We start from the raw sequence: 27,625 nt of genomic DNA, 5'->3' as shown, positions 1-27,625 counted from the left end.
ACAGTCTTGAGAATCCAAGTACGTCATCCCTGAAAAGCAACCTTGCCCTCAAGGGTATGCGTTACCTAGGTACTCCGTCTGAACGGTCTGGCTGACATTCCCTGAGGGTGTCAGAAGGGAGGCTAGCATGATGCTTTCCACAGTCGCCAGCAAGATGGTGCCCAGGGCAGATGTCTCCTCCCTGCTGAGCTCAGTCCACGTGGGGGCTTGCTCCAGAATGAGAGAAACACTCCTAGTTGCGTTCTGCAAGGAAGGAAACATTTGCTAATGGTCTCACCCCTCCCCCTCCACCTCTCCCTCCTCCTCCTCTCCTCCTTCTCCCCCTCCTCCTCTTCTTCTCCCTCCTGCTCCTCCCCATGCTTTTCCTGCTCCTCTTCCCCCAACTCCTCCTCTTCCCCAGGTTCCTCCTCTTCTTGCTCCTCCCACCCCTCCTCTTTTCCCTTATCTTCCCCTCCCCCTCCTCTCCCCCTCCTCCTCTCCCCCTTCTCCTCATCCCTCTTCCCCTACTCTCCCCCTCCTCCCCCTCCTCCTCCCCTTCTCACCCTCCTCCCTCTCCCCTTCCTCCTCTCCCCCCTCTCCCCCTTCTCTCCCTCCTCTTCCTCTCTCCTTCCTCCTCTTCCAATTCCTCTCCTTCCTGCTTCTCCTCCTCCCCCTGCTCCTCCTGCTCCTCCTCCTCCTCCCCCCTCCTCTAGTTAACAAAATAACCTATGTCATTTCTGGCACTAGGACAGAAGGTCGCGGATGAGGCAGGAGGAGAATGTGGTGACACAGCTCTGAAATCACAGGGTCCAGGGCCACATAGCCAGCTGGAGGCCAGCCTGGGTGACAGTGGGACCCTGTCTCATCAACAAAAAGAGCCAAAAATGGCATCTGCTCAGCTCCATTTCTAGATTTCAGGGGACCCATCATGAATGTTTAAGCCCAGCCTTGCCTTTGCAGGACACGGCAAACCAGTGCCTGAGCCAGCTTGTAGTCCACATGCTGTTTGACCCAGAAACTTCTTTTCTAGGAATTAATCTCTCCAGACACACTAGAAAATTTTGCAAAAACCTGGCTCCGTGGTGATCATTTAAATTGTTTTCTAAAGTATTAAGTTGCCAGCCAAGCGGTGGTGGCACATGCCTTTAATCCCAGCACTCAGGAGGCAGAGGCGGTCAGATCTCTGTGAGTTCGAGGCCAGCCTGGTCTACAGAGTGAGTTCCAGGAAAGTCACAAAGCTACACAGAGAAACCCTGTCTCAAAAAAAAATTAAGTTCTCAAGAAGCTGTTTAACAGTTTGAACGTGGAATCCAGTCACATGCTCACTGCAGAGCTGTTAGGGAAGAATGCTGCATGAAGCCATCTGTGTGAAGAAGCAACAGTGCACCTGCATGCACTAAGGAGAGAAAGTTATGAACCAACATTGATATCCTGTCTAGTGACGCTTGGGAACAGCAGCGAACTCAAAGTGTACTTCTGAGACTCCTATCTGGCCAGAGCACTGAGAGTAAGTGAAGGACGAACTCATCCCTAGACCAGACATATATGTCACATCTCTACCCCAACACCCGGAGAATGATCCGATGAGGAGACAAAGAGAACTGAAGAGCTGGAAGATGAGAGAGAGCCTCATACTGCTGCCGGAGCAACATCACCATGGCAACCACAACACAGCAGCCATGGATAACCTGCCTAAGACCTGGCCATCCAGCTTCCCACCATGGATGACAGAGATGCCCACAAGGCCCCATCCCTTCCGGTGACACTAATGACTGTCAACGGCTGCCAGAGAGGAGGGGTGTCATTTTCACTAATGGTGGAGTCACTGGAGACTAGGTGGACAGAAGAGGTCTCAGGGGAAAGGAAGGGGGTACCAGGAGGTAGTGGGGAGAACATAACCACAGTAGAGTAGACAGACAGATACACAAAACTGTCAAAACTGAAGAAAAATGTTGCTCAAAGTGTTGTAAGTAGAGGGCGGAAATGACTCAGAGGTCAAGAGCACACACTGTTCTTGCAGAGTACCCAGGTTCAGCACACACACCGGACAGCTCACAACTGCCTGTAACTCCAACTCCACGGGATCCGACATCTCTGGCCTCTGTGGGCCACACAAACAAGACATATAAAGTTGGCAAAAAAATAAATGCTTAAAAATGTGAGTGTAGTGTTTGTATTTCTGGAATATAAGAATAAAAACCACATAGAGTTGTAAAGTAGATACCATGTGCGTGAGTGTGTGTGAGTGTGTGTGCAAGCACACAGGTTACATGCTCACGTGGAGCTCATATGCCAAGTGTAGCTTGGACACCAGATGCCATTCATCTTGTGACAGGGTCTCTCTCCCTGGCCTGGAACTCACCAAATAGAGTACGATGGGTGGCCAGTGACCCCAGGGCCCTGTCTCCCAGTGCTGGATTTTCAAATGCATGAGCTCTGGCTAGCTTTTGTGAGTTGTTTTTTTTTAATGTGGGTTCTGGGGATAGAACCTAGGTCTTCGTGCTTACAGAGCAGCCTTTACCCACTGAGCCACAACCTGAGTCAGATACACACAGTTTAACTATCATATGTAAGCATATGCATAAATATATATCATCTTATTTAGTGTGGAGCCGATATCTACGAAATTATAGGCAATGATTATTTCTAGTCTGAGATGAGAAAACAAGGATTCACATTTTATTAGTATTAAGTGGCATCACCTGGATTTGAGCTGTGGCACTGCAGATGTGGCTCCGTGGCTAAGAGCTCTCAATGCTCACGCATGAAGACTGAAATGAAGATGCCAGCACACACATCAAGTGATCAAGGGGCTCACAGACGGACACTGGAGACTCTAGCGACAAGGAATCCAGCCCCCCATTCTGGCCTCCACAGGTAACTACAGAGAGAGAGAGAGAGAGAGAGAGAGAGAGAGAGAGAGAGAGAGTTTTGTGCCTGTCCTGGATCTTGCTCTGGAGACCAGGCTGGCCTCGAACTCACAGAGATCTGCCTGGCTCTGCCTCCCGAGTGCTAGGATTAAAGGTACATACCACCATCATCACTTTTACACTCTTACAGATACACACAAGGAAACACAGACACATCAATAAAATTATTTTTTAAAAACTGCATTTAACTTTAGAGGCCCAGAACCAAACATTGAATTTTTATTTGGTATACTACAGCTTCTCAGTTAGTGGTCAACAGACAAGTCCACGGGTGTGTGTGTGTGTGTGTGTGTGTGTGTGTGTGTGTGTGTGTGTGTGTGTGTGTGTTCACATGTATGTGCACACAAGTGTATACCAAGAAGGTAAAACAGCTGCTGTATTAGTTGTTTCTTTGTCAGCTCAACACAAGCTAGAGCCATCTGGGAAGAGGAACGTCAACTGAGAAAACGTCTTCATCAAATTGTCTGCAGGCAAGTCTAAAGGGCATGTTCTTAATTGATGGTTGATGTGGGAGGATCCAGCCCACTGTGAATAATGCCACCCCTGGGCTGTTGGTCCTGGGTTCTATAAGAAAGCAGGCTGAGCAAGCCATGGGGAACAAGCCAGTTAGCAGCACCCTACCTGACCCCCACATCAGCTCCTGCCTCCAGGTTCCTACCTTGAGTTCCCACGTGATATACTACAAACTGTAAACTGAAATAAACCCTTTGTTTTTTGATACGAGGCCTCACACTCACTGCCCTCCTGCCTCAGCCTCCCATGTGGAGCACTGCATTCACACTCTGGCACCCAGTTTCCGCTTACATAACATCTTTGAAATAATAAAACTGTAACAAGAGAGCTGGGTTGGGGTTTATAGGTGATGGGGGAGCCCGGGCTGGGTGAAGCCCTGGTGGCTAGCTGTTTGCAGCAGCCTTGAGTTCCAGCATCACAGGAGAAGGAAATCTCAAAAGGGAAGTGAAACAAGCCAGTTCCATCCAGAACCACACCTCAGGGAAGATCAGAAGTAACTTCACCTTCCATTCACATTTCCAGGTTCACCACAAACTGTGAACTTTGTGCACCCAAAGCTGCTCCAGGATGTTCAAAGCTCAGACACAGGGCTGGGGAGATGGTTCAGTTGGTAAATGCTTGCTGCGTGAAGACTGGAGTTAGGTCCCAGAGCCCATGTTTTAAAATAATCTAGGCAACATTATAGCTGAGCAGGGTACATTTGTGTATTTAATAATACATATGCATGTACATATACATATGTAACATGTAGCATTTAATACAGAGTGCAATGTAACATGTAATGTAGCCTGTAACAACTGTTACTGAAAATAAAGGCCATAAATTTGAAAGAGAGCAAGGAGCAGTATGTGGAGGGTTTGAGTGGAGGAAAGGGAAGGAGGAAATCATAATCTCAGAAAATAAAGAAAATAATAATAAAAATAATCTGGGGGCAGCAGTGCACCCCTGTGAATCCAGAAGGTGAAGGAGGATTCCTGAGGCACTGAGCCAGCTAGGTGGAACTGGTAAGATTTCCCAGTGAGAAGCCATCAGAAAAACAAGGTGTCTACTCTAAATAAAATATGAAAAGAGCCTGATGAGATACAATAATTAGAAATGGTGCTGAGAATAAATGACTACGCCGTATGCTCAGCCCTAAATGGGGTGTCTATCTCACCCTCCCCAAGCTCAGGAAGTATCAAGGAAGAGGGGGCAGGAAGACGGTACAGAAGGAAGGTGGGGGAACTTCTGCCCTTGCTCAGGGATGTCAGGAGAAGCAAGGCTGCTATGTCCTTGTCCTGCAGCCCTGATCAATCAGTGACCCACTTATGTGGTGAGTTATTAAAATCCCTGGAACCCATAAGTGTTGTCTCTCTCCTTCCTCACGGCACATAGTGGGCTAGGTGCGGCAGTCTGCATGTGTGAAACTGTGGTTTACATGTATGAAATTGCCAAAAAAAATAAATAAAATATACTCCATTTTGAAAAAACATACAATCTCAAAATAAATAGTAAAGAAAGTGATATGTTTTGAAACCAGAGGGCGATCATCCAGAGGGAAGTGAATGGGGTGAAGAGACGGGTACCAGACAGGAAGGGATGGAAACACAAGCAAGGGATAATGACACATTCCTGAAAATGTCAGGACAAGACCCGTTATACTCTGTGCTAATGAAAAATCTAAAAGGTGAAGCCATGCTGAGATGCTGAAGACAATACCTGAGGTTAACACCTGGCCTACACACACATGTGCACATACACATGTGCACACACACACATGTGCACACACACACATGCGCACACACACGCACGTGCGCATACACACACATTCATGCAGTCGTGTTTGCACATGCTCAGAGTGGTGGGAAGAGACAGACAGATGAAGAAGGTGCCGCCGTTACCTGTAGGGACACTGGGGTGCTTTTGTTTTCACAGGTGTTATCCAGGATGCCGAAGGTAGAGTTCACAAGTGTGCAAAAGGAGGCCTATGTCCCAAGAGAAAGAGCACATATGAGTACTGGCCAGTCTGTTGTTAATCACGAAGTCTACAAATTGAGCAATAAAGCCCAATATATGAGTGCTGCAAATTTCTGAGTCTTGGTTCTCAGGAAAATTAGTGCTCATCGAGTTTTCATTTGGCAGAAGTTGAGGATGGTGGCTAACAGGCTCATTTGCTCTGGAGAGTTCTGGCATGCCCCACCCAGCAGGGAGACCACAGTTCACAATGGCCTAATATTTAGTTAATGAGTAACCAGGTGAGGTGAAGACTCCAGCTATAAACAGAGGGCAAGAAGAAAGAAGTGCAAATTAGACTGATTTTATCAGAGCACACTGTATACCCATGTTGAAACAGCCCCAATATACTCATTGGTGTGGAGAGTTATTTCATTTCTGTTGCTCAGATACAATACTTTGACAAAAAGCAACTTGGGGAAGAAAGGGTTTGTCTACGGTTCTAGGCTACTGTCCATCATTGTGGGAACTCAAGGTAGGAACCTGAAATGGCTCATCCACAGTCAGTAGCATGGAGCTATGCACACATGCTTGCTCATTCGCTTGCTTATATGCTCAGCTTTATTTCTCCACTCTTACACAGTTCAGGATCCTGCCTAAGGAATATGCTGCCCACCATGGGCTCTGCCTTCCCATATCAATTGATTTAATTAAGACAATCCCCCACATACATGTCCACAGACCAACACAATGTAGACAGTCCCTCATTGACACTCTGTTCCCAGGTGATTCTAGGTTGGGTCAAAATGGCAATTAAAATTAGTCATCAAGGTCAGACGTGTGGTGGTATACACCTCTAGTCCTAGCACTTGAGAGGCCGAGGCAGCAGATACAAGTAATTTTGAAGCCAGTCTGGTCTACATACCAAATTCCAGGCACCCTAGAGCTACATAGTGAAATAGTTTCTCAAAAACAAACAAAACAAAAAGTACATAATCATCACACAGGTTAATAAAACAAATATATGAATGAACAGCCAGTTCTAAAAAAAACTGCAAATGGTCAAGAGTTACATGAAAAACAAAAAAAAAAAGTAAAATGTTCAATTCTGGCCATAAATGAAAATACATTTCAAAACAATATTGAGATTCCATCTCATCTGAGTCAGAAGGATACCCTCAAAAAAGACAATGACAGCACTGAGTGGACTCAATGGGTTTACAAAGATCACATAAAGTTGGAAGGAAATGTGGTGGGGGAATTAGAGTGAGTGGATTTGATCAAAACATATGTATGAAATTCTCAATCAAGAAAATTATACAAAAAAATGACAGCAAATGCTAGTGAGGGTTGTGGGAGACAGCTTTGTGCGTTGCTGGTGGGGGTGCAGATAGTTCCATACAGCTGTCATGGAACTCAGTACGCAGGTTCTCAGAGGATGAAAACTCATCACGTGACCTAGCCCGAGGACATGCCTAAAGGAATTGTCTTGGCTGCAGAAAAATGTCCGGAATATAAAGATTCATACCGAGAGAGCTCATTAGTGTTCCTGGGGCTTCAGAAGGGTGTGGCAGCTCCTGTTTGGTGGGTGTGTAGGCTCTACTTGGAATGATGAAGGTCCAGCACAAGATACTAACGACTTTTTCTTGACACTGTAAATCCACTGCAAACCACTGAACTGTACACTTTAAGATGGTGATATGATGGCCAATCTCAATTGCCAACTTGATGAAATCTACAATCCCTTGGGAGACACACTTTGGGTATGTCTGTAGGGAATTCCTTTTTTTCTCTCTCTCTTTTAAAGTTTACTATTTTATGTGTATTGGTGTCCTGGTTGCCTATGTAGCTCCCTGGTATCTGTGGAGGGCAGAGAAGGTGTTGAATGCCCTGGAACTAGTTACAAACGGTTGTAAACCACCACGTGGTTGCTGGGATTTGAACTTGGGTCCTCTGGAAGAGCAGGCAGTGCTATTAATCTTTAAGCCATCTCTCCAAAATCCCGTGTTGGGATTTTGGGCGAGACCATGCCCTTGGCTAGGATTCTGGATTGTACATATAAAGGGGAGAGTGAAGCTGAGCACTAATATTCACTGGTCTCTGCTTCCTGGCTGTGGACGCAGTCTGCCTCAAGGTCTGGCTACCAGGCCTTCCTCGCCATGATGGACTGCATCCTCACCCTGGGGGCCCTTCCTTCCTACATTTCTTTGTCACAGTATCTTACCACAGCAACAAAACAAGTAACCAAGATGAACAGATTACTTATTGTACATATTCTACCACAACAAATCACAAAAACAGTATTCCAAAGTGTGTGGATGTTCCACAGATAATGTGTAAACTCGCATTAATGTTGACAATCTCTGAAGGTGGATATGAAAGTCTTTTACTGGTCACAGTGAGTTTAACGGTTTAGGTTCTCCACTCACAACACATTTTTGCCTGAGAAGTGTTTACATAACTCCAGGGTATAAGTATTATACCCTATATATAAGTATTGTGTGTGTGCGTGTGTGTGCGCGCGCGCGCATGTGTGTGTGTGTGTGTGTGTGTGTGTGTGTGTGTGTGTATACAAATTAAACATTTACTGGTAATAAATCATGAAACTTAGCCGGGCAGTGGTGGCGCACGCCTTTAATCCCAGCACTCGGGAGGCAGAGCCAGGCGGATCTCTGTGAGTTCAAGGCCAGCCTGGGCTACCAAGTGAGTTCCAGGAAAGGCACAAAGCTACACAGAGAAACCCTGTCTCGAAAAACAAAACAAAAAAATCATGAAACTTATCTCAAAACAATTACTTGGGCTAGGAAGCAGGTTAGCAATAGAGAACCTGCCTAGCAGGCACAAAACCCTGGGACCAATCCTAAGCATCGTAAAAATGTAATTAAACTTAGTGTAAAGGGTTTGTTTTGTATGTGTGTGTATGCACACGCATGCACGTGCATACATACACACACACACACACACACACACACACACACACACACACACACATGTACCCTGTAAGTGTGGTAGCTTTGAAGGCCAAAAGAGGACACCATATCCCTTTGAGATGGAGTTACAGGCAGTTGTGGGTCACCTGATATAAGCAGAGGGAATCTAACTCGGGTCTTCTGTGAGACCAGACACATTCTTCACACTGACTCAACCCTCCAGCTCCCCTGCCTCTTGTTTTTCTTTAAAAAGGAATTCCTCGAGTCTTGTCAGGCAAATACCCAGTTTTCCCAACTGATTATTATTTTTGGCCAATGAGGTGTGACTAGAGATAATACTTAGGAATATTCTTTTTTTTTTCTTGGTGGGTGTGCCAATTTAAATCATTTTTTAGACTTTTCATTTTCCATTTAGGATACCGTGCTTATAAAGTACAATGTTTCATTTCCTCTCCCTGTGCACATGTTCCATGTTCAAGCTCTGCTGGGAATGCCCAGTAATCTATTGTAGCAGCTTAAATTTAAAACAGCCAAATAATTTGCTGAATTTGGGTCCTCCAAATGTTTCCCTGTGGAACAAAGCCACACCTCTACTTGGACTGATTTAATCCACTTCCTCAGTGGTGGACCCTGAAGAAGCACCACCAGATGGAGGCACTCCCCACTGGGGAAGCATTCCTCCAGGCACGCCACCAGCACTCTGGTACAGCTTGGTATTGATAGGGTTGCAGACTTTCTCCAGTTCTTTCTGCCGACGTTCACATTCTTCCTTCTCTGCGGTCTGATTCTTATCCACCCAACTGATGATTTCATCAGTTGTCTAGAATCTTCTGTCTGTCCTCATTATTGACCTTGCCTTGAAGTTTCTTATCTTCACATGTTACTTTCTCATGCTAAATGCACAGGGTTCCAGTGAATTCTTGGGTGGTACCTTATCTCTTGGCTTGTCATCTTCAGCTTTGGACTTCTCGGTTTCCTGGGTCATGAACTCAATATCTTCCTTGCACAAGTGGCTCTTGGTGGTGCTCATCGTGTTCCCCTTCCCTGTGCTCTTATCTACAGCAGAAACTTTGAGGATGCCATTGGCATCAGTGTCAAGGTGACTTCAGTCTGAGGAACACCACTGGGTGCTGGACATATGACATGAGTTCAAGTTGTCCAAGTGGGTTGTTACCCTTGGTCATGGCCTTGTCACTTTTGTACACCTGAATGAGCATACCTGGCTTATCAGAGTAGATGGAGAAGGTCTGTATCTGCTTGGTAGGAATGTCAGTATTATGCTTGATGAGGACAGTCAGGATTCCACCGTAAGTTTTAATACCAAGGGAAAGAGGGGTGATGTTCAAGAGCAGCAAATCCTGAACATTCTCAGACTTGTCTCCAGATAGAATGGCCTCAAGGACAGCTGCATGATAAGCAAGAGCTTCACCAGGGTTAATGTTCTTATTCAGTTCTTTGCCACTGAAGAAGTCTCACAGAAGCTTCTGAATCTTGGGGATTCTTGTAGAGCCACACACCAGGATAGTATCATGGATCTGTGACTTATCTAGTTTGGCATCTTGAAGAGCCTTTTCTACAGGATCCAGAGTGCCATGGAACAGGTCAGCGTTCAGTTCTTTAAATCGAGCACAGGTAATGGAGGTATAAAAGTCAATTCCCTCATAAAAATCTCAATGCCCACCTGGGTGCTGGAGGAGAGGGTACATTTAGCCTGTTCACAGGCAATATGAAGCCTCACAGCTCTCTTGTTCTCACTGAAGTCTTTCTTATGCATTTATTTAAACTCAGCAATGAAATGGTTGACTATTCGGTTATCAAAGTCTTTTTCACCCAAGTGGGTGTCTCCAGCTATTGATTTGATTTCAAAAGTTCCATCTTCAATAGTGAGGATCAACACATGAAAAGCATCACCTCCAAGGTAAAACTCAGCATGTTCCTTTCAGCTCCAACCTTCTTATCTAAGCCATATTCTTCTTTAACTTTTATTGATTCTTTGTAGATTTTACATCATACTTTCTGATCCTACTTATCCCCTCATCTCCTCACATCTGCCCTCTGCCCTTTCAACATCATCCCCAAATCTAAGTCAAACTTAAAGAAAAATCAAAATCCAAACAAAACAAAGGGATGAAAAGAAAATCTTGTCATGGAAGCTGTAGTGTGGTCCATTGAGTAGCACAGTTTACCCTTTAGTCCATTCATCTTTACTTGCAAGTGTTCCTTGCCATGAGTCACTGGTCTGGCTCAAGGCCTCTGGCTTCTGCTGCACCACCAATAATGGGCTTTCATTGGGGTTCCTCTTGGATAGCCTGTTGTTGTCCTGTGTGCTGGAGATCCTAAAGTTTTTTACCTGTACATTCATCCCCTTCACATGTTCTAACAGTTCATAGAATCAGTGGATGTTGGGGTGGGCTGACTCATTGTCTTGGTTCTGGGCCTGGGTGGTAGCTGGGTTGGTCAGCCTGCTAAGCTGTCCCTCACCATCACTTCTCAGGTGAGCTCTCCAGCACTGCCTAGACTAGCTTGCCCAATGCAGCCTGCAGCAAGGAGTGGGGCCAGTTCTCCTGCTCTTGGGTCCTCATATCTGGGTCCCTCACACTCACGTGACCAGGGCTAGCTCTACTTCTTTGCCCAGGCAAGATGCAGATCCTCTCTCCTGATTGCTGTAGGGGGAATATGAGGAGGGCTCAGGGTCAGCTCTCCCCCTCTCATGTTCTCAGGGATGGCTCACTTGAGCCTCTAACAACAGCTCTAGTGTGCTGTCCAGGTGGGATGCAGGGCCCACTCTCCTGTGTGCTGCAGGCAGTGTGGGGGCAGGGTTAGTTCTCTTACTCTCATGACCCTATTTTTCTCACCTACCACAGGTAGCAAGAGGTAAGTGGGGACGGCCTCCTTCCCTCAGCCATGCCACTGAATGTCTAAGTTCTTAATGTCTATGTTCTTAAACAGGAAAGTAATTTAACTTTTCCTTGTCCTCTCTCCACTACCTAAAATACAGATCTGATGGCAGGAGCTGGAACAGTCATTTTGGGCCACAGTGAGGGAGTCTTGTGTGAAGAAAGGAGTAGTTTCTACTTTTAAAAACAATACAGCCACTGTGAGTTTTGATATTTAGCTCTTGGATTTATTTCGTTAAGATTGCTGAAGCAAGAGCTAACCTATGTGGCTTCTTGGAAAATATCATGAACTAAGAATGTTCAACAACAATTACATATTCAGTAAGAATACACACCCAGCCCTAAAAGGGGCATCAAAGACACACACACACACACACACACACACACACACACACACACACACCGAGGCTTGAGGAACATAGTGAACCAAGAGATGGAAGGAAAGTAAGAGCAGAGGGTGGGGAGGAAGGCAGCGAGATATTATCTTCTGGACAAGACATGGCAGTAGTGCTCATGAACCCATAGTGGCTGTGGGTGTCTACACAAGAACAAGCCAGCCAAAATTCTAGGCAGAGATTGGGGAGGTGGTCTCCAGTCCCCCTCACTGAAAAGCTCTTCGCAGTGAGAGCTTCTGGGAGAATGAGAATCATTTTTTCTTAAAGGTGTGGCATCTGGTGGGGTCCCATGCTCCAGTGAATGCCCCATACCCATGCATGTATAGGCACCAGTGACTGAATTTAGTGGGTCATCAAAGAAAAACAGGACATGGAGTTGGAAGAGAGCTAAGCTGAAGGAGGTTGAGGGTCAGGGAAAAGTTAGGGGTGAATTATTATCATATTTAATAGTATGCATGAAACTCTCAATAATAAAGAAAAACAATATGTTATAAAACTTACATAGTCAAGATCCCCGGCTTGCCCTGCTAGGCACTGATGTATCTGCTCACTGTTGGCTATCAAGTCTTCCTTACACTTGAAGGGGATCCCTGGGAGGAAGAAAAATCAACCACAGCAAACAGTGAGGTGTGACTACAAGGAAAAGCCGATTCTATGTCCTTTGGTCATAACATCCAGCCTCAGCCATAACACACAGCAGTGACTAGGACTAGACTGCAGCTACACAGCATATTAAGAATCTCTGAGGGCGTGGCACAGGTTTAAAGGGAGCAAGTCAGTATGCAGAGTATGATGCCCAGTGCCGCAGTGACCATTCTGTGTCAACTATCATCTCAACAGAATCCAGGATCACCTGGGAGATAGGTCTCTGGGAATGTCCGTAGCAGATCATCTTAATTAGGCTAATTGGTGTGGGAAGACACATCATAATTGTGAACAGGACCATTCCCTGTACAGGAGAGCCTGGACTGCACAGAATGGGGAAAATCAAGCAACAGCAGCATGCATAGCTCTCTGTAGATGTGATGTAACCAACTGCCTCAGTTTCCCCACCATAATGGATTACACCTTGAACCAAGAGCAGAATAAACCCTCCCTTGGGTTGGTTTTGTCAAGTTATTTTTCATAGTGACAAGAAATTAAGATATCATTGTTACAAAACTCTAAGACAAGCTGGTGCATGCCTGAAGGCAGAATGTTTTTCTTTCAAGAAGAAGAATATTACCAGGAAGAGATAGCAGCCTAGCTGTCCATCAACAGATGAGTATATAATTGTGGTAGATATATACAGTGGAATATTATTCAGCCATATGAAATTTCTAAGAAAGTGAATGGAACTGGAAAATGTAATATTGTGGTAACAGAGACTAAGAAAGACAAATACTATGTACCATCACTCATGCACAGATCCTGATTCCCACAGGTTAAATATGTTCAAGTGGATGTAAGTGTGGGGAGGAAACGGGAAATTTGAAGGGGCTTTAAAGAGTAGGTTGTAAAGGGTAACAAAACACATGAGATCTGAGAGAGATGGAAGGAGGGAGAAGAAAAAGTGAGGAAGGAGAGGAGAAGAAGAAAACAGTGGAGAAGAGGGAAGAAGGGAAGGGGAGGAGGAAGAGGAGGAAGATGAAATGGGAGAAGGGAGGAAGAGAAGGAGGGGAGAGAGGAAGGGTTTGCATCTGAATGATGCTCTTCTCACTATTTCCTCAGAACTGACATAGTTTTTATATTGTGTTAGGCACCATAAATAAAAAAAATTAACAGCAAGAATGAAGAGGTATAATAAACATATATTTCCAGATGGTTCTTTGTGAGGAGGACAGAGAAAAAATGAAATAAGGAAGGAACATTTGGGAGACAGAATGGCACTGGTGACATCCTCACCCATGTGGTGGGAAAGATAAATTCATGTTGTTATTGTGCTTCGTTGAAGCTTCTGAAGCTACATATATTCTGTTTATTTGTGTGTGTGTGTGTGTGTGTGTGTGTTGTACACGTGTGTGAACATTTTCATGAATGTATATATGTGTGTGCATATGGAAGTCAGAGGTGGCACTGGGTCCTCAGTCACTCTCTGCCGTCATGGACTCTAATACTCTGGAACCATAATCCAAAGAAAATCTTTCCTGTAAAAGTTGCCTTTGTCATGATGTTTCATCATGGCAACAGGAAAGTGACCAATACACAGGGCCACACCCTTAAAGAAAACTGACCCTCCCTGAGCAGCTAGCAACCACCCCTAGCTCATGAGCTAGGCTCCATTCATGCTCAGTCCTGTAACTCAGCCAAAGACCTTTTAATATCTATTACTTGAAATGTTTAACCTTTTGTTGTTCTTGAGAGAAAAAAAAAAACTAAATGCTTTCACAAGACACCAAAGCACCAAAGAGACCAAACTCTGCCCATGGTTTCAGGTTACATCTAAAGCTACTCACTCTGTGTGAACCTCTATGTGCACATACTATAACCTGGGACAATGTGACCTCAACTCTTTCAAGTTTATATTTCAAACTGCATGTGGTCCCCCACACCTATGGTCCAAGCAGTTGGTAGATGGAGGGATGAGAAATGGGGTTCAAGCCCAACAATAAGTTTGAAGCTAACCTGAACTACAGGAGGCTCTGTCTCAAAAAAAATAGTTGATACAAATTCCACTCAGTAACTTGTTATTGAGTGTACCAATGAATCCTTAGAGGAGTGAATAGGTAGGAAAATACTGCATGGGTGAAATGAAAGCAAGCAGAAAACCCAGTTATTGGAAGAGAAAAAAGGTTTTACGAGCAAAGCCAAGACACAGCTCCCCTTGCCAATGCAACAAAACATTACTTTTGCAGCTAAAGTTGCCATGTGCCTGGGATCCTTCTGGATCCGGTCGAAAGCTGGGAAGGCAAGCGCAGATGTAGGAGCCTGGAACATTTGTGCAGACAGAATTTCGTCCACATGGTGATGGATCTTGGATGCATTCATCAATATCTGCAATAAAATTCAAATTATATAAAGAAATTTAGAAAAACAGGGGGCAGTGTATATCCCAGGCCTTCTGGGAAATCCTCTACTCACCTTTACATGCCACTTCTGGGTCTGTGAAATTCACTTTCCCATTGCTCGGTGCAAAGCCAGGATGGCAAGTGCAGAAGTAGCTCCCAGGAGTGTTAGTACATGATGAGTTGGAAGGGCACATGGCATCACACTCATCGATATCTGCACAGTGGAGAATGAGTATGGGGGAACAATGACTCAGTGGGCAAAGAGCTTGCAGTACAAGTATAAAGATCTCAGACAGACGCCCAACAGCCGGTTCCCCCTGGTTTCACTTCTGTTGCCGTGATGGAATACCCTGGCAGAAAGCAGCTTAGGAAAGAAAGGGCTTACTTTAGCTCACAAACTCCAGCTGGCAGCCATTATTGGGGGGAAGTCAAGGAATGAACTTAAAGCAGCTGGTCATATCCATGGTCAAAAGCAGAGAATGAATGTATGTCCCTAGCTTTTACTACACGCAGTTCAGAACCCCTAGCCTGGGGAATGCTGCCACCCATAATGGGCTAGGCCTTTCCACATTAATTAATAAGTAATCCAGACAATCCCCCATAGACATGCCCATGGGCCAACAGATCTAGACAATCCTTCATTGAGGCTCTCTTCCCAGATGATTCTAGCTTGTGTCAAGTTGACAATTAAAGCTGATCATCTCACATATAATAGTAGGGAGCTCAAGGCTGGGTGGATGGACCCTGAAAAATGGCACCTGACATTCACCTCTTGCCCACTTATGTATATATGCATGTACTACATGGACACACATTTGTACAAGCACACACATGAACACACACATAGAGATGCATACACCAAAAAAAGAAACAAGAAAAAGGAAACAAAAACGAAACTGAGTTGGCCAATGAGCTAGATACTTATTATCATTAGCTAAAAAACCTTCTTCCCAAAGCTATTTTTCTCAGACATTTGTCACACTGACAGAAAAGGTCTTATCTGCTCACATTTCCTTTTGGTCTTGATAGGGTTCATAAGAACCAACAAAGCCAAATTAAATTAACTCTAAGGTCTCTTTTTTACTTTTATTGTGTTTCTTATAACAATACCATCATCAACTATCAACAAGTCATGAGAAATAGAATATTTTAAGTCAATATAAACAAGCATTTCCCTCACAGAGACTGGAAAATGTATACTGGGCTCCACTGTATGGTAGATATATCAAAGATGGCTACTGTCTACCCTTCCACTTCCTAAACACACATGGCTCCCCATCCTAGTGTTTTTTTCCAGTTACTTTAATAAAGTATCCTGGAAAAATGACATATATGGAAGAAAGTATTATTAGATATATCATTTCATCATTGCAGAAAAATCAAGGCAGGAACTTGAAACAGTCAGTCACATCCACAGTCAAGAGCGAAGAGAGCCAAAGGCATGAATGCTCAGCCTTCAGCTCACTTTCTCCACTCTCAAGTAATCCAGGACCTAGACTAGAGAAGGGCATCATCCATGACAGGAAGATCACCTCACATCAATTAACATGGTCATGACAACCTGTGGGGTGTTTACCTACCACCCCCACAGCTCCCCAGAGTTTTCTTGAGTGCGAGCAGCAGGAAATATTAGATAGAAGGATTTATAGCGGAGAATCTTGCAGAGATAAACAGATAGAAAATAAAGGATAGCCTCAAGAGGGCCTGGAATCTATTCCAACGGGCCCTGACTGTCTCTGCCCCAGGGTTTTTATAGAGATGCCAAGGGGTGGAGCAAAAGACCTCCTCCCCCAGCACAACCAAGTGCAGACCATCTCAGACACCTGCACTCAGGCCCGTGGTCCTAATCATCCTCTATGCGGACCTGCTGGGTAAAGCCATGAGGAACCCGAGAACGGGCTCCCACAACAACCCTCCACAGACATGCTGTCCTAGTTAGCATTAACCACCAACTTGACACAGCTTAGAAACACCTAAAAGGAAATCTTCATTAACTGTATTCATCAGATTGGTCATCAGATTGCCTGTGAGGAATTGCCTTCATTGTCTTAAATTGATGGAACCAAGTCTACTGTGAGTGGCACCATTCCCTGGGTAGGGGGTATAACAAAGCTAAGCATGAGCTGTGAGCAATCCTTAAAGTGACTCAGCAAGTAGTATTCTTCCATGGTTCCTGTAGTTGCTGCCCTGACTTTCCTCAGTGATAAATTGTGACCTGGAAGTCTAAGCCAAATAAACCCTTTCCTCCCCAAGCTGCTTTTGGTTGTGGTGTTTGTCACAGCAACAGAATGAAACTAGAACACATACCCACAGATCAGCCTGACTTGGAAGATTCCTCATCAAGACTCTCTTGCAAAACAGTTCTAGATTGCCAAGCTGACAAAATTAATCAAATGACATATAGAGTTTTTCCCCTTGGGAATCTAGTTTGGTTCTTGACTGTAACCAACAAGATGAGGTGTTAGTGGTGTTCTGAGATCCACAAGCCCAGGCTCTCAAATACCTGGCATATTCTGCATTCTTCCTCTTGGAAACACACATTTTCTGAAGACAGGAGCTATGCTATGAGGAAGCCCAAAGTGTCACAGTGGAAACTGGATGCCTCAGTAGAGTGCCCATTCAGAGACTACCTGTTAAGACCTACCAGCCACTGTAGGCACAGGCCCTAAGGACACTAAATGAAACAGAAAAACTAGCCCACTGTTAGCAAGAACAGATGTTCGTTGCTATAAGCCACTATGCTCGAGATTCATTTAATACCCATTGACAAGTCCTCCACATGGCTGAGGAGATTACCTATACAGTTACTCTCTACTGGATGACCAGGGATCTGGGAAACTGACAAGGAGAATCCAGATGGGCAGGAGCAGTTGTAGGAACCCAGGGTGTTGACGCAAATCAAGGTGAGGCCACAAAGAGTTGAGTTCCTGGAGCACTCATCCACATCTAAATAGAAAGTGAAAGTTAGGAGAAATTTGAACCAGGAAATTGTTAGCATATAAACCTCTGGCTGGGACTAAATGCACTTTGCATTATGATATGGCCACAAGCCTGTGGTGACCAGGGGTTGGAATGGGATGGCTTGGATATGAATGACCCCATAGGCTCTGGCATCTGGACATTTGGTCCCCAGTAGATGGTGCTGTTTAGAGAGGTTCAGGAGCTGAAGCCTTGCTGGAGGAAGTGTGTCACTGGGGGGGGAGAGGATGAGAGTACATAACTTCACCCTATTTCTAATTTGCTCTCTCTGCTTGATGCTTGTGGGTGAGACATGATCTCTCAGCTTCCTGCTTCTGCTGCCATGCCCCCCACTCCTGGACATGCTTCCCACCCCTGGACATGCCTCCTACCCCTGCAGATGCCTCCCACCCCTGGACATGCCCTCCCACCCCTGGGCATGCCTCCCACCCCTGGACATGCCTCCCACCCCTGGGCATGCCTCCCACCCCTGCATATGCCTCCCACCCCTGGACATGCCCTCCCACCCCTGGACATGCCCTCCCACCCCTGGACATGCCTCCCACCCCTGGACATGTCTCCTACCCCTGGACATGTCTCCCACCCCTGCACATGCCTCCCACCCCTGGACATGCCTCCCACCCCTGCACATGCCCTCCCACCCCTGGACATGCCCTCCCACCCCTGGACATGCCCTCCCACCCCTGCACATGCTTCCTACCCCTGGACATGCCCTCCCACCCCTGCACATGCCTCCCACCCCTGGACATGCCCTCCCACCCCTGGACATGCCCTCCCACCCCTGGACATGCCCTCCCACCCCTGCATATGCCTCCCACCCCTGGACATGTCTCCTACCCCTGGACATGTCTCCCACCCCTGCACATGCCTCCCACCCCTGGACATGCCTCCCACCCCTGCACATGCCTCCCACCCCTGGACATGCCCTCCCACCCCTGCACATGCCTCCCACCCCTGCACATGCCTCTCACCCCTGCACATGCCCTCCCACCCCTGGACATGCCCTCCCACCCCTGCACATGCCTCCCACCCCTGCACATGCCTCTCACCCTTTGCCATGCCTTCCCACCATGATGAACTCATCCCTCTGGACACATAAGCTCAAATTAACTCTCTCTTCCTTAAGGAGTCTTTGGTCAGGGTGTATTTTTTTTTCCAGGAACAAAAAAGTAACTAATGCACCATGGGACTGTAAGGACCTGAAGCCATGTACAGCTAGATGTGGCAGTACATGTTTAACCCCAACACTCATGCATCGAGGTGAAAGGCAGAGAATCCTCAGAAACCCATGGGCCAGATAGCACTGGTGCATTCTGCAGTGAACAGCCAAGAGACCCTGTCTCCAGCAAGGTGGGAGGCAAAGACTGACACCAGAAGTTATCCTGACTTCCACACACATGCCAGGGCATGCGCACACTTATGCTCATGCACATGGGTGTGTGTTGCATCCAGCACTGGCAGGTCCTGGAAATCTGGCTGAGGTGGTGAGGGAATGAAGAAAGACAGGACATATGTACAGAAAAGTCGAGGTCAGGTGAGCTGTCCTCCCTCTGATGAAATCCAGAACCTCAGTGAGTTTATTACATACAGCACAGGGGAAGGAGTTGGCTGATCTCAGTAGGTATGCAGTGCAGCAGCAGAAACAAGAGACACCCTGTCTCCATAAGGTGGAAGTCAAGAGCTGACACCCAAAAATTGTTCTCTGACCTCCGCACAAGCACTGTGATGTACACATGCCCATACTCAAAAAAGGAAGGAAGGAAGGAAGGAAGGAAGGAAGGAAGGAAGGAAGGAAGGAAGGAAGGAAGGAAGGAAGGAAGGAAGGAAGAAGAGAGGGGAGGGGAAAGGAGGGAGGAGGAGAAGGAAGAAATCTTGGCTTTAGCTTTTGAAATGAAAGTCTTGAACTCATCCTAAGCCCAAACCTCTTATCACTGTCTTTTCAAGTAGGTTTTACTTGAGTTCCTGGTCAACACTTTCACCTACCTTCACAGGATTCTTCCAGGCCCTGGAACGTTGACCCTCCACCACTAAATTCAAATCCTGAGTCACATGTACAGTGATAACTTCCAAGAGTGTTGTGGCACGATGCATGTTCTGGGCAAGCACTGTGTTCTGAACATTCATCCTTATCTGATGAGTTGGGGATAAAATGCAGGAGAATTTAAAAGGGGATTAAGAAGTGAGGACTACACCCTAGAGATGCGATGTGTGCTAACTGGTAGCAGACAAAATGAAGACTCTCCAACACACGTGGGCTCTCTTTCTTCCTGGTCACTCAGAGGTGTGTTTCTCAGCCTCCCTTGCAGCTACACATACACATAAGAATAAATCCTGGCAAATAGAATATAAGCAGAAATGTTGCACAGTTTAAAAGCATAATTATCAACATTCACAAAAATAGCCATAATCCTTTGTGCCTCCTGTAACCACATCTCAGGGTGTGGATAACATGCCGCGTGGTCTCTCCACTATCCCATGGGGAAATGACACTTGGTTCCCCACCTTCTTGAATCCATCTTGTGCTATTACTTGTATTGGCCAAAAGAAGGTACAAGTGATGAGGGTCAGCTCCAAACTTCAGGCCACAGGAAGCCTGATTGCCTCTGTTCTTCTCTGGGACTGACTGCATTTCCACATGGATGAGGCCCAGGTTAATGTAAAGAATGGCAGTGTGCATGGAGAATGGACAGAAGGAATGTTAGAGCCAGAGGATGGGGAGGGGTGCTGTGAGATACCGCACCTTCTGCACATGTACATGAGCTCACAACAGCTGTGGCTACTCCTGAGGGCCCACCCCTCTCTGAGCAGCTGTTGTTACTGGGGATGGTAGGAAGGGAGATTTCCTTGGTGGTACTGACACTGTTAAGTTTTCCTTGGTCACGTCAAACACATTCAAGCACAACAGAGCCACAACAAAGGCAGGAAAGGAGGGGAGAGATCTGTTGTAAAGAAGAAGGGAATGGCAGAAGGATTTATGAATGGTTAAATTTTAAAAGAACAGGAGTGTAGATGGGTGACCCAGCCTGGCAGGTGCAAAGCCTTGGGTTCTGTCCTCAGCACAAACAAAACCACATGAGAAATGACAAGGACCAGGTGCCACAAACCTTCACAAGCAAGGCCATTCCAAGTGAAACCAAGTTGGCAGGTGCAGCTGTAGCTTCCCACAGAGTTAGAACAGTTGGAATAATCAGGGCAGATCCTGGCCGTCAGACACTCATCAACATCTGCAGGGCAGAGGAAGAGAGTGAGTGAAGACAAACCTGTGCTGACCACCAAAGACCCACAGAGAACCTGAAAAATGTTACCTGTGCAGAGAAAATTACTTGAACTTCCCAGGATCCAGCTGTTCCCAGTGGGAGAAGAGAAGCCGCTAAGACAGCTGCACCGGGCCCGCCCTGGGATATTGATGCAGATCGAGTGAGGACCGCAAGGTGAGTCGCTTTGAAGACATTCGTTAACATCTGAGCGAACAAAAAGGTTGGAGTGACAAACTGCTCTCACCCTACAGACAATGGCTGGACCTCCATCTATGTGTTCATCATCTGGTGACTTTGGAGAGGTCTAGGGTCTCTCTCTTTAAACCTGAGCAGTCTTCTAGTTGGGTTCTCAGCTCATAAAAGTGGGTTGCTAAGTCAAACACCCCACCTTGTCCTCTCGAGATACTCAGTCTTGGAGCACAGCCACCTGTGAACTTTTGCAGGGAACAAGAGTCAGGGGAAAGTGCATGGGTAGGAGGAGAGGGTGGGTGTGGAGGTAAGTATCCCTGTGTGCAAACAGATGAGTGGACACGTGAGTAGAAACAGAAGGAAGGAGAGAGAGTGAATCAAGGAGGGAGTTGAGTGTAGACAGCTTTCCTATGTATGGCCAGATGGGTGAACTGAGGGGCATAATGGATGGGCATATAGATAGACAAATGGATGCGTGGATGTAGCACAAATCTTAAAAGGTCTTATTAATAAAAACAAACCTGGAGCCAGGTATTGGGGTGAACACTGAGAGATCAGAGAGACAGAACAAGCCACAGCCAATTCCTCAGCTGATCTTGTTTCCTCAGACTGGAAGTCTCTGAGTCCTCATCCAAATGAGATTCTCAGCTGAACTGCTGCTAAAAGCCTAAAAGCTTAACAAGACTCTAGTTCCTGGTCCTTATATACCTTATATACCTTTCTGCTTCCTGTCATCGTTTCCTGGGATTAAAGGTGTGTGTCATCATGCCTGGTAGTTTCCAGTGTGGCTTTGAACTCACAGAGATCCAGATAGATTTCTACCTCCTGAATGCTAGGATTAAAGGTATGTGCTACCACTGCCTGACCTCTATGTTTAATATAGTGGCTATTCTGTTCTCTGACCCCCAGATACGTTTATTGGGGTGCATTATATTAACCACAGGTGGATGGATAGGCAAATTCATGAATGAGTGTATAGATGAAAACGGGAAAGAAGGGAGAATGTAAGGGAGAGAAAAGGGAAAGTTTGTGCATATTTAGATATGTATTTGTGCTAAAGGATAGATATAAAGGAAGGGTGCTGGGAAAGGAGGAATTTAGGGGGATATGACAGGAATTGGGAATAACTACACCCAATACCCAGCCAGCATGAGCCTGACCTACCAAACCCTGGAAGGCTTTGATGGCATGTGAACGCTTGAGGAGTGATTTCTTCTGAACTGAAGCACTCCCTCCCCAGGGAGGAGGGGGTTCCCATGACTCAGGAAGTCAAGACACCTTCCACATCAAAATCACAAGGCCCCTCCCCATGGTTATATGAGCAATAAACAACTGGGCTGCCTGAGCCTGGGATGGGGTGGGGATCATTTCTCTGGCCTGTGACCAGTGCCCTACATGAGGTGAGAGCAGATTCTCATTCATGCCTCCCCAGAAAGTCACACAGCAGAAACTCACCTTGACACTCCACTCCTGGGCCCCTGAAGTTGCGTTGTCCATTGCTGGACAGGAAGCCTCGTTTACAGGTGCAGTAATAACTGTCCTTGGTGTCCGTGCAGGTGGCGTAAGCTGGGCATGTGGTAGTGTCTTCACACTCGTTCACACCTAGGTAGCATGGAAAGAAGAGTGTGGATGTGTGTAAAGCACTAGAGTGGGGCTTACAAGGAGTCGCATAAAGGAATGAAGAAGCCACGCCCTAGAGTCTACTGCCTATCAGGGTGATCTTCTCCAGAAAGTGGTCTTGTGGATATGAGAGATGAAGGTAAATGGATGGAGTAACTGGTCTTTATAAGAACGGCCTAGAGACCAGCACATTTGTCCCTGGGTTGAGTCCTCCAGTGTAGGTGTCTCAAAGAGCAGAAGAGATGTCCAAACCAGCACAAGAGTGAATGACAGCGGAAACCCAGGAATGAAGAAGCCAGGTGACGTAATTCCTCCAAAGACCATGACTGCTGGGCTACTCAGTCCATCAAGGCTGACATGAGTCAAAGGCTGAGTGAAGATCTTGAAACTATGCTAACAGAATGATCCATGACCTCAAAGGTCATGCTGCAAGCAGAGGAGTGAAATGAGGAGATTGACCCTGAATGGAAAGAGGAGAGACTCAACATAGAAGACAAAGGTGACTCAGGAGATGGGAGTCTGAAACACAGTCCAGTGAGCAAAGCTGGAGTTCCTGGGGTGGGTTGGTGGGGGGGAGGGATGGAGAGGGGAGAAGGCTGTAAGAAAAAAATAGACATTTTGAGAGGAAAGCAACTGAAAGCCATGACTCAGATTTTTAAACCACAGTGGGAACCATGAACAGACACTACCAAGCAGAAAAGTAATGTCAGGATGGAGGACAAAATTAGAGAACCCTGTCTGCTGTCTGCAACTGCCATCAAGGGAAGGTGTTGCCACTGCCCAAAGATGGCACTCCAACTTTAAGGGCCCAAGAGTGGAATGTCAAGGTGAGTTTCTGCCGTGCGACTTCCTGAGGAGAAACAAATAAACCTCTACTCTGACCCCAGATAGGGCACTGGCCACAAGCCAAAGAAATTATCCCCAAACCACACTCAGGCAGCTCAACTGATGACCACTCACATAACCATGTGAATCTGATGTGGAAGGTGTTTTGACCTCCTGAGTCTGTGGTAGATGCTCACATCACTTATTCTCAGGACTTTGGATAGTGGTGAGTGTCTGCAAGACCCATGAGCCTCTGACCAAGGCTGAGACCACAAACCTACAGACATAAATGTAAATTGACAATGTGACCATTTATCAAAACAACACCAGTTGGTTCCCACTTAGGTCCCTCAGTCTTTTGACTCAGTTTACAATATCATGCATGGAATCCCTGCCATGGAGCAGGCCTCACAGCCAATCAGAAAGTGGTTTGTTTCACCCATAACCACCATGCCAAGAAATTGGGGGATGAGGTGCACTGAATAGAGCTGGGCCCTATACATACAGCAGTAGGTTCTCAGCGGGGAATAAATGGAGAGAGGCTTTGCAAAGGGTGTAGAGAACTAAATAAATAAACTTTATACCATGTCAGATGGTGAGCAAAGATCATATTAAAAATGAAGAGAACTAGGGAGGAGAGAACTGAAAGGTGGGAGGAGGCATAATTTTTTAGAAGGACTCCCATACAGGGCTTCCTTCCAAGTGTGACATTTAGCAAAATCCTCAAAGGAATGAACAAAAGACTTATGGAGCCTGGGCCAACAAGAGGGCCCAGTGGGTAAAGGTGCTTGGGCTAGTCCTGATGACTTAAGTTCAATCCCCAAGATCCACATGATAGAAGGAGAGAACAGACTCCCTTCACATTGTCTTCTGGCTGCACATGTGTACATGCAAATACAGATGTTGGATGAATTAGATAGATAGATAGATAGATAGATAGATAGATAGATAGATAGATAGATAGATAGATAGATATAGAGAGATAGATATATAGAGAGATAGATGATTGATAGAGAGAGAAATGATAAATGGATAGATAGATGATAGATAGATAGATAGATAGATGATAGATAGATAGATAGATAGATAGATAGATAGATAGATAGATAGATAGATGACTGATAGAGAGAGATGATGGATGGATAGATAGATGATTGATAGAGAAATGATGGATGGATAGATAGATAATGATAAGTAGATAGATGATTGGTAGATAGATAGATGATAGATAGATAGATAGATAGATAGATAGATAGATAGATAGATAGATAGATAATGATAGGTAGATAGATGATAGATAGATAGATAGATAGATAGATAGATAGATAGATAGATAGATAGATAGATAGATGATAGATAGATGGTTGATAGAGAAATGATGATAAATAGATAAATAGATAGATAGGTAGGTAGGTAGGTAGGTAGATAGATAGATAGATAGATAGATAGATAGATAGATAGATAGATAGATAGATAGATAGATAGATAATGATAGGTAGATAGATGATTGATAGACAGACAGATAGATAGATGATGATGATGATAGATAGATAGATAGATAGATAGATAGATAGATAGATAGATAGATAGATGATAGATGATTGATAGATAAATGATAACTGGATGGATGGATAGATAGATAGATAGATAGATAGATAGATAGATAGATAGATAGATAGATAGATAGATAGATAGATAGATAGATAGATAGATGATTGATAGGGAGAGATGATAGATGGATTGATAGATAGAAAGAAAGAAAGAAAGATAGATAGATAGATAGATAGATAGATAGATAGATAGATAGATAGATAGATAGATAGATAGATAGATAGATGATAGATAGATACACAGATAAATATAGGTAGATAGACAGATAGATGATAGGTAGATAGATAGATACATAGATATATAGATACATCGATAGATAGATACATAGATAACACAGTAATAATAATTCTTTTAAAGATGAGTTATGGAGACATACAAGTAAATATAATAAATGTAAAGGTGCGGCAGCAAAACCATTCCTGATCCTACAGGTAGCAAGGAGGTCAGCATAAATTTGATGCCAGAATTAGTGAAGAAAAGAGGAAAAAGCAGAGAAGACCCACAGTCCAATCACACAGGGCCTCCTAGGTTGTTGTATGATTCTGATGTTTTTATGTATAAATGAGTGTGGTGATTCGTCTTCATTGTCAGTTTGACTGAATTCCGAGTCACCTGGGAGACATCTCTGCATGAGTCTGTGATATACTTCCAGGAAGAAACACCTCCTGAAGTGGGTTGGCACCTCATCAGCTGGGGACAGAGACAGAGCAAAGGCACAGGGTCATTCTGCTTTCTTACCACAGATGTGGTGTGAACAGCTGCCACCACACCTTTCCCTGCATTAACAGACTGTATCTCTTCAAGCCAGGAGCCAAAATCAATTCTTCCTCCCTCAGGCTACTTCTTGCTGCATGTGAGGTCACAGCAATGGGAGAAGCAGCTAGTGGGATGAGTGATGGGGGCCGCGGCAGGGGTTTGGGTAGAGGAAGCATGGTGATGATTTTAACAGCCCTTCCAGCAACTGCTGGGACCATTAGCTTTGGAGATTCAGAAGCAGGATGGTCAGGGGTGAAGCGATTGCCCCGTGCCTGTGAGTGGAATGTTCAGTACAATTCAGGCGGGAACAGGAAGAGCCTGGGATTTGAGTGTGCTTTGAACGGGATGCTGATATGAGTGGTAGATGGAATGGATTCAGATATTGGCGAGAACCAGCTCTTGTGCCAGAACCATGCTGTTTGTCTAGCTGCAGCTCTGTGGGAGAACGTGAAATCAGGAAAGGGACACCTCCGGTGCTGTCCCTAGTCTGAACTGCCTTTAGCTTTCCAGGCCTGTTGTACAGAGTTTAAGATTTCTGTGAGGAATAGTGCTGGTGTTTTCATGAGGATTGCTTTGGTTGTGTGGGTTGCATATAGCAATATGGCCACTCTGTTCACTCTTCCCACTGTGAACACAAGAGCCCCTTCCAGGAGTGGACCATACTTCCCACTGTGGGGTGACAGCCTCAGTTTCCTGCTTTGGTGTTTTATAACTGTCAGGGTAGACTCTGTTCCCTTGTTGGTTAGATTTAACCCCAGGTGGGGTAGATTTGTGTGAGTCTGTGTGTGTGTGTGTGTGTGTGTGTGTGTGTGTGTGTGTGTGTGTGTGTCTGTCTGTCTGTCTGTCTGTCTGTCTGTGTATGTGTACATGTGTCTGTGTGTGTGTTGTGTGACTATGTGTGCCTGTGTCTGTATGTTTGTGCACGTGTGTGCATATATATATATGTGTGTGTGTGTGTGTGTGTGTGTGTCTGTGTGTCTGTGTGCATATGTGTGATATGTGTGTGTGCATGTGTATGTGTATGTGTGGGCATATGTGTATGTGTATGTGCACGTGTGCATGTCCTGTTTGATTTGGTTTGGTTTGGAGCTATTGTGAGTGGATTTTGTTCCTTGATTTCTTTCTCAGCATCTACATCATTTGTGTAGGAATTCTATTTATATTTTTAGTTGGGAAGAGAGAGATCTGTGGAAGTAGGGGATGGGGCACAAGACAAGGCATTTGGGGAGAATATACATGTAAGAAAATGTCATAGCAAAACCTGTTACTACATATGACTCTGTGCTAACAGAGAAGCATTGAAAAGCAGTGAGAAGCATTGAAGCAGAGAAGCATTGAAAAGCAAGACAAGGCATTTGGGGAGAATATACATGTAAGAAAATGTCATAGCAAAACCTATTACTACATATGACTCTGTGTGCTAACAGAGAAGCATTGAAAAGCAGTGATGGTGCAGACATCAAATGGGAGGGTGGAAACCATGGGAAGCGCCCTACACCCCAAAGACAGATTACCACTGCCCTATCCTCCAAACACAGATTACCACTGCCCTACACCCCAAAGACAGATTACCACTGCCCTATGCCCCAAACACAGATTACCACTGCCCTATGCCCCAAACACAGATTACCACTGCCCTACACCCCAAAGACAGGTTACCACTGCCCTACATGTCTCCCTTGTGTTCCTGTAACACTGGCTCAGAGCCACTTCCTGGCCCTGCAGTCTACCCAGTGTTTCCCACCCACACATGGGGCCTCAGATCTCTCTCCAGCTTCCTCTTTCTCTGCAGTGGCCACATTGCACACTTCTAGGACCTTCTAAT

The 27,625-nt window shown here is 45.4% G+C and overlaps 1 protein-coding gene across 2 annotated transcripts in view; it reads right to left on the bottom strand.

Annotated features, from left to right (window-relative positions):
- The window catches only part of Adgre1 (adhesion G protein-coupled receptor E1), an 83,434-nt gene that overhangs the window by 33,957 nt on the left and 21,852 nt on the right, over positions 1 to 27,625 (bottom strand). For both annotated transcript variants that reach the window (XM_042267282.2, XM_015989466.3), the window contains exons 3-12: positions 22,444 to 22,590; positions 20,848 to 21,003; positions 20,647 to 20,766; positions 19,526 to 19,672; positions 17,360 to 17,509; positions 14,637 to 14,777; positions 14,403 to 14,549; positions 12,078 to 12,166; positions 5,303 to 5,386; positions 66 to 243 (exon numbers count right to left, since the gene is read on the bottom strand). In XM_042267282.2, coding sequence (XP_042123216.2) covers positions 66 to 243; positions 5,303 to 5,386; positions 12,078 to 12,166; positions 14,403 to 14,549; positions 14,637 to 14,777; positions 17,360 to 17,509; positions 19,526 to 19,672; positions 20,647 to 20,766; positions 20,848 to 21,003; positions 22,444 to 22,590 — 1,359 coding nt within the window. The remainder of the gene's footprint in view (positions 1 to 65; positions 244 to 5,302; positions 5,387 to 12,077; positions 12,167 to 14,402; positions 14,550 to 14,636; positions 14,778 to 17,359; positions 17,510 to 19,525; positions 19,673 to 20,646; positions 20,767 to 20,847; positions 21,004 to 22,443; positions 22,591 to 27,625) is intronic.

Source organism: Peromyscus maniculatus, chromosome 22 (assembly GCF_049852395.1).
Source record: "Peromyscus maniculatus bairdii isolate BWxNUB_F1_BW_parent chromosome 22, HU_Pman_BW_mat_3.1, whole genome shotgun sequence".
Lineage (NCBI taxonomy): Eukaryota > Metazoa > Chordata > Mammalia > Rodentia > Cricetidae > Peromyscus > Peromyscus maniculatus.
This window is presented reverse-complemented; position numbering and strand designations above follow the sequence as displayed.